The sequence below is a fragment of the Macadamia integrifolia genome, unplaced genomic scaffold (assembly GCF_013358625.1).
Source record: "Macadamia integrifolia cultivar HAES 741 unplaced genomic scaffold, SCU_Mint_v3 scaffold998, whole genome shotgun sequence".
Taxonomy (NCBI): domain Eukaryota; kingdom Viridiplantae; phylum Streptophyta; class Magnoliopsida; order Proteales; family Proteaceae; genus Macadamia; species Macadamia integrifolia.
In genome coordinates, this window is record NW_024870614.1 from 30602 (window position 1) to 37177 (window position 6576).

The 6576-nt window shown below is 37.0% G+C and overlaps 1 protein-coding gene across 4 annotated transcripts; it reads left to right on the plus strand.

The window, feature by feature from the left end:
- The first annotated feature begins 1400 nt into the window (after positions 1-1400).
- Positions 1401-5843, plus strand: LOC122070763 (CCR4-NOT transcription complex subunit 9-like). Of its 4 annotated transcripts, none has more exons than XM_042634959.1 (11): positions 1401-1724; positions 1882-2036; positions 2739-2822; positions 2906-2995; positions 3075-3117; positions 3224-3330; positions 3428-3523; positions 3782-3895; positions 4005-4093; positions 5288-5354; positions 5456-5843. In XM_042634959.1, the coding sequence occupies exons 1-11, from the start codon at positions 1643-1645 to the stop codon at positions 5582-5584; spliced, it is 1056 nt and encodes a 351-aa protein (XP_042490893.1). In that variant the 5' UTR covers positions 1401-1642; the 3' UTR covers positions 5585-5843. The 4 variants fall into 4 exon arrangements, 2 of the variants coding, with proteins under 2 accessions (XP_042490893.1, XP_042490892.1); XR_006137962.1 differs by having other exon boundaries at positions 1406-1724; positions 4005-4189; positions 5288-5357; positions 5456-5505; XR_006137963.1 differs by having other exon boundaries at positions 1406-1724; positions 4005-4189; positions 5456-5505.
- The last annotated feature ends 733 nt before the right edge of the window (positions 5844-6576 follow it).

The following is a 6576-nucleotide window of genomic DNA, read 5'->3' on the forward strand; positions in this document are numbered from 1 at the left end:
ATCTATGGACCTTTCATAATTTTCTTCAAGATGTTAATAGCCAGTTTCAAAATAGATCGTACTGAGACCTAATGAATATTTTTCTCCTGACATAACAACTAACCTCTTTAACCTCTTTGTTAGAGAAGTCATGGTTTATCTCTTGTGTTTACCCACGATTGCTGATTTGTTTCCTATTGTGGGTCTATATCTTGTTTCCTGTTTATTTTAAGATACTATGGTTAATTATTGCACCTATATGGAAAAATCACAGTATTATAAAATGTAGTATATTTTTTGGATACCATATGTCTATGTTTAAAAAAGTTGAAAGACGTAACCCTCCAAATCCCCAACCCTTTTCCATTCACAATTGAAGATCAAAGTAGAAAATCTTAGAACCCTAGCCCTTGCCCCCTTCTTCTTCTCCGTCTCTGTTTCCAATCCATTGTAGAGGCAAAGGGAGCTTACAAGTCTTCATCTAAAGGTATTGAGCCCCTATCGCCTTCCTCTTCTCTGTCTCCATTCTTGATTGATTGCAATAGTGATTTCTCTCTAGATATTGAGTCCTCTGCCTCCTTCCACTTTGCAAATTTAAGATGTAGAGTTAAGTTAGGAAAAAAGAATTAAACCCCATTTGCTTATATATACACAAAAAAATATCTTCCTCTCTCTCTTTCTCTCACATTTTATTGATATTGCCTATTCGACGTAAAGGAGAAAGGCAGAATATTACGAAAGATGTATGTGATAGTTATTTACTTTCTCTGAACAAACTGTTAGACGTATAGTGATGTGGCAGTGGCAATACAAGTTATGTACGTATGTAAAGGTGTTGTCATTGTTGGCAACATTCTGATGCTGATGTTGTAGGAGAACCTGTACAAAGACCTGATCTGGTCTCAAAGAATTTAACTCTTTTTTTTTTTTAATATGACACAACTTTTCAACCTTAGTATATGTGTATATGTTAGCAAATTTTGAATATATATCAATAGAATTACCACATAACAGATGGGGCCATATGGGGAAAATATAATTGAAAAAAAATTCCAATCCTTTTCTGTGGCTCGGATCCGAACCGCTCCATATCATGGCCTACCTTTTGTAAATATCCGTTTTCCCGCCAAACGCCCAAAGGTTCACCAAGTAGGCACGGTACTAATTAACTAACTAAACGCGGATAAAGTTGTAAACAGGCATCATTCATGCGTGGTAATAAGGATGCCAATCAGTTGGTTCGGTTCGGTTTGACTTCATTGGTTTTGGTGTGAAAATGGGTGAATCTGCAACCAAATCAATAAAAGAAGATTCGTATCCTATCATTTTTTGTTTCGGTCGATTTTGGTGTGGTTTGATTTTGGTTTTATTTCATAATAGCCTAATCAGAAGCCGATCCAATATTTGGTTCGATTCAGATTGGTTTGTGTCGGGTTGGTCCGGTTTCACCGGTTTGGTGCGGAAGCGGAATCGTCCGTGGTGGCATTAGCGTTGTTTCTCTTCGCCATTACGGAAGTGATATTGGGTTGATAACTGATGAAGAAGAAATCATAACAAGTTCAGAACTGCTCCCTCGTTTTCTTACTCAGAAATCTTAAATTCTAGCTCACCACTCTACTCTCTACTGATCTAAAACAGGAACCCGAAAAATCAGAAATCCAAAATGGCCGACAACGAAGAACTCCAAGAGGAGCCATGGGAGGAACGAACCCTCAATCTCCTCCACGACTCCAATATCGACCAAGGTCTCACTCTTCTCTCTTTTTGTTTGTTTATGTGTTTTTATTCTCAGTAGAAACCCACTGTGAGAGAAACCCATTGCTTCTGGGTTCTTTCTTATTAGTGGTTTCTTCCAGTGTTGCTTATGGGTTTTGTGATTGATAGATTCTTTTCATTTTACAGAGCTTTCTGCGACGAAATCCCGCAAAAGGGGACGAAAGAAACACAGTATGAAATGGATGAAAACCCCAATGGCCATCCCTGAAGTCATTGTGGAGCTTCAAGAGCAAGAACTTCGAGAGACCGCTCTTAGATGCCTCAGTTCATTCCTCGTAGAGGTTTTCTTCTTCCTCAGTCTTGTTTTACATCTATTATGACTGAGTTCTTGGGAGTCTTCTGTTTTGTGGTCTCTGATTTTGGGAGCCCTCTGGATAATCTCTAACCGAATGTGTCTGAAAAAAATGAAAATTCTGCATTGAGGCTTCTTGATTCGTGTTGTTCTTCTACTCTATATGTCAGTTTCAGGGTTTCTTGGCTTGTCCTCTCTGTTGTCATATATTGGGTTATACCCATTTTCATTGCAAGGATCAGATGTTGATATATCACGATTCATCAAACTCTGTCTAGGCTTTTCACTGGAATTTCTTGTACATGTGCTTTGTTTGTAGCCTTTTACTAACTTCAATTGTTGGAGATTTAATTATTTAGGGTTCCTTCATCCAAACTTTTACTTCATTCATGATTTGATGGTCCACGTATTGATTTTCTTCCTAAATTGGGATTTGGGGGAGGGGCAATTCATATGTTTTGGTTTTTTGTTGGTTTCTCTTTATTGCCTTAATTAGTTCAATTTAATTGGTGACTCTTTATTTCGTTCATTCTTTTTTCTTTTTTTTTTTAAGGATTAGGCTTCAGTGAACACTAGGCATGTTGTAAATTGAGCTATCTTAATTGGGTTTTGCTTGGAAGGTGATTTAGGTCTTTTGATTAGTTTTTTGTGTGGAACGGGCTTCTGATGGTTTGGGTTCATTCGGAGGCAGAAAAGGGAAGAAGATCCAGAAAACTACAGCAGAACCGGATACTTCTTGTACAACTCTTGTGGCACAGTGGCCATATTGTTGCAGGTTATTTGTAATGAGACTCTTGTTTTTATTTGTTAAGTAAATCAAGATAAGGACTTACGAGGGGTTCATGTCCTTTGAAATAGGAGGTGATCATGTTCTATGGAAAGATGATGGATGGTAGTCTCAATGTTAGATCTGCCAAGCGGCTTGCTAATGTTCTTACCCTACTTCAGGTGTGAAAATTGTTTGTCTTGTTTACCATGTTTACTTTCTTTATCTCTCATCTTACATCCACTAGTTTCTATATTACAGAGTATTGCTGCTAATCCTGAAACAAGGCAGAACTTTGTAAATTGTGAGTCTAGTTCAGGGCTTTATTTTTACAAGTGCAATATTTAGCTTCCATATTTTTCCCACATTTGGATTTATGTAATGTATTTCATTTTTCACAATTATTGTAGCTTGTTTTCCCAACTACCTAATTCTTTTAGTACTCTTTGAGACCCAATTGGAGGTATATGAGATTGTCCGAGCGATGGCACTGTCTGTTGTTGGCATCTTATGCCAGGTAAATGATTTTGTGGTGCTTCAATTATCTGGTGGAGATCCCTAAAATAAATTGTAGTTAAGTAGTTTTCCACTGTTTTTCTCCTTTTCATTTGAAGGCTAGAGAACCGAAGATCATTCAGTGGGCAATCAAAAATGATATGGTGGAAGTATGTCGGGTTTCAATACAGATTGGGAATGAATTATCCAAAGTGGTATGGCTTTCTTACCATGGTATTCGAGGATTTTTTTTTTTTGGTCTCTATTTTCTGTCCAGTGATTCTACCAACATTGGAACCTAGTTTAATAAGGTTATAAACTTATGATGTCTTTTTCCAATTGGAAAATTGACAAAGTTTGTCATGGACACAAGTATGACATGCTGAAATTATTTTATAGTTACCAAATCTTGTTGGACTGGTTCAACTGAGCACCCAATATACAAGTATTTACTGCAATTTTTGTTTACACAGATTGCAATGCACATTCTTGAAGCCATACTACAAGATTGGTCAGGCATATCTTACATTTGTAGTCCAACCCGTGATAAACTTCTTAAAGGATTAATGGAAACGTTGGCACGTCTGGTACATCTAACTTTTTAAAGTTCTCCCATAAATTATTCTGTTGCAAAGCAGTTTTTGAGTGCAAAGCTTCTAGTCTAATTGTACTTTATATTTTACTGTTTTGACCAAGGTTGCTTATTTGGCTGAGGATCAAGATTTTTCTCCACGACTTCTTTTTCACATTCTGAGATGCTCTTTTCTTCTCTGTCGGCATAGGAGGTGACCTACTCTAGTGATGGATTGAATTGAATTTTGAGCTTAAGTTCTGTTTTTCTGCTAACCACAAAATGCACACAACAAACAAGGAAGAAAAAGGTTTTATCTTCTTACTTTCTTGTATTTTCAGCTTCTTTTTTAGGCTTATTAATATAATTTGTGCTGAAACTAGGACCTGCTACTGGATAACTCCTTGCTAAATGTAACTAACATTATTTGCTTTCTCTTCTTTTTTTTCCCCCCGAGTGGCATAAGGGGCGTGGTTATTTTCTTTGTTCCAACTTTTTTATGTAGTATTTTCTGTTATGGTGCACGTACTCAAGTTCAGCCAATAAATAGTTTCACTTTTTTTGGCTATCATAAAAACCGTGAAGCAACAGCATAGTCATGGTAGCAGTTCACATACACGAGGTTTTTTTGAATTTATGCTACAATCTTGAAAATTGCACCCGTCCTCACTCCATGTACATGGGGCCCTTTTCTCATTTGTGTTCTTTTTCATTAGATATTCCAATTACAAGTGAATCATGTCAAACTGTTTAACACTTCTACCTAGGAACCTTAACAAAATCTTTTGTGGTTGATGCCACTTGATTCTCTGACATTTTCTCTTAGAGCTGCATTAGAATTTATATATTATGATTATATTCTTGCAATTCCATTGATACAGAAACTGAAGGAGGGGGAAGGGGAGGGAAAGAACAATACTGAGTATGTGACATATTAACAGCATTAGTTGAACTACAATAAGTGTTCTTCCCTATGGGCTCCATGGCCTTACTCTTACGTGTACAAGCATTCATGTATTCCTGCACCCTATTTTATCCTGTGGTAGCTTACATGGAACAATTAGTCAAAGGAAACAGAATGAAAAACTACACAGCATGTACAGTCACCACGTGCTCTATAGGCTTTTTGTTTTATTCTTTCTTGATCGTTTACTAAGATCTCTCTACACCCTATTTGGTAATATATTAGATAGAAACTGCTAGATGGTGGGCCTAGCTTCGGCACATGGATTATATTTTGTTACCCATTCAAATGAGTCTTTCCTTTTCCATGTGTATAATTTGGGCTGCTCTGTTGTTAGCTTTCCGCACAAAATAAGACTTCCATCCAATCATTTAAGATTTAAACTCTGTTCTTAACTCTCTATCCTGTTTATCTGCCTTGGTTTAACACCCTTATGTGTCCCAGGGGATATAACATTGTGATGGACAACCTTCCAGTTCAGATCATGGATGTTTCATTCCAGGACTTGTTGGTGGTAACTTATATCAAGCTTAATGGTTGTGAATTCTCTTATGTTCTTGGTTCTCTAACTTCTTTTATTTGATCCTTTATTTCCTCTATTTGTCATTGTAGGAATTCCCTGTCATTCAATGTTTGCTTGACCAACTTTCCCTGGCCGTCGGCAAAATTGAGAAATGCTTCCCGATTTCTTCGCTACATAACTTTCTAGAATGGAAGCATGCAGAGCCTTTATGTCATTGAAGAGATGGCTTTCACCATCATCCCACTTGGAGTGGTGTTACCAGTCCAAGGAGAGTGGAAATTGGAAATGCAACTCTGCAAGACACACTAGCTTTTGTTTTTTTAGTACTTTGTAGATAATCAAGCAATTTGGAGTCGGACTACTGTTTTTTGGTTTACCAATTTGGAGTCTGTATTTGATGATTTTCTGCAATCTTGTAAAATGCACCTGTTCTCACACCTTGTACTCTGTAGATAATCGAGCAATTTTGTTTTCTTCTTATTGTTTTTTCATTCTGCATTCTGCATTCTGCATTCTGCATTCTGCATTCTGCATTCTGCAATGGAACCTCAACAACAAAGAAAGTAGCAGCAGTACTAGCAGACAACTTCTTTTATTTAAAAGAGTTTATCAGTGAAATGAGCAGAGTAAGTTAAATTACTTTTAAACAATTCAGTAAGCTGTGGCGGGTTTGATTGAACTTGCAAATGAGCAAAAATTCTTAGGCTTTGGTGCTTTGCTTGGCTTTGTGGGTCTTTTTAAATCTCGATGGGTGTTTTGGCTTGACACTAATTATTTGTAGGAAGTTGCCAAATAACACCATCTCGAGATATATAATGCCTATTAGTCCGTTTTGAATTTCGTTGCCACACCAATTGCTGTCTTGAGAAGGTATCATTTGTTATTACAAAATAATAATAATAATAAATAAATAATCATTCATATGCGGTGTACATATTTAAGATTAAAAAGAGAGAGAGAGAGAGAGAGCAATAATAAAAAGCTCATGTGAGAGGGGAATTGCATTCTGGCCCTTGTACCAATACATGGGCCAATGAGAGCATGTGTAGGGGCATCAACACTCAAAATTTTTAATTTCTAGAGGGGGGAGATGTAATTTCGCATGCCTTGAATCTGGGGTGTAGGGGCCACGCAATTGGCAGCTTTCTTGATTTAAGGGGTTTTCTTGTTGAGGACACCCTTTAATATGCCAAATGATCTGTAACTTATT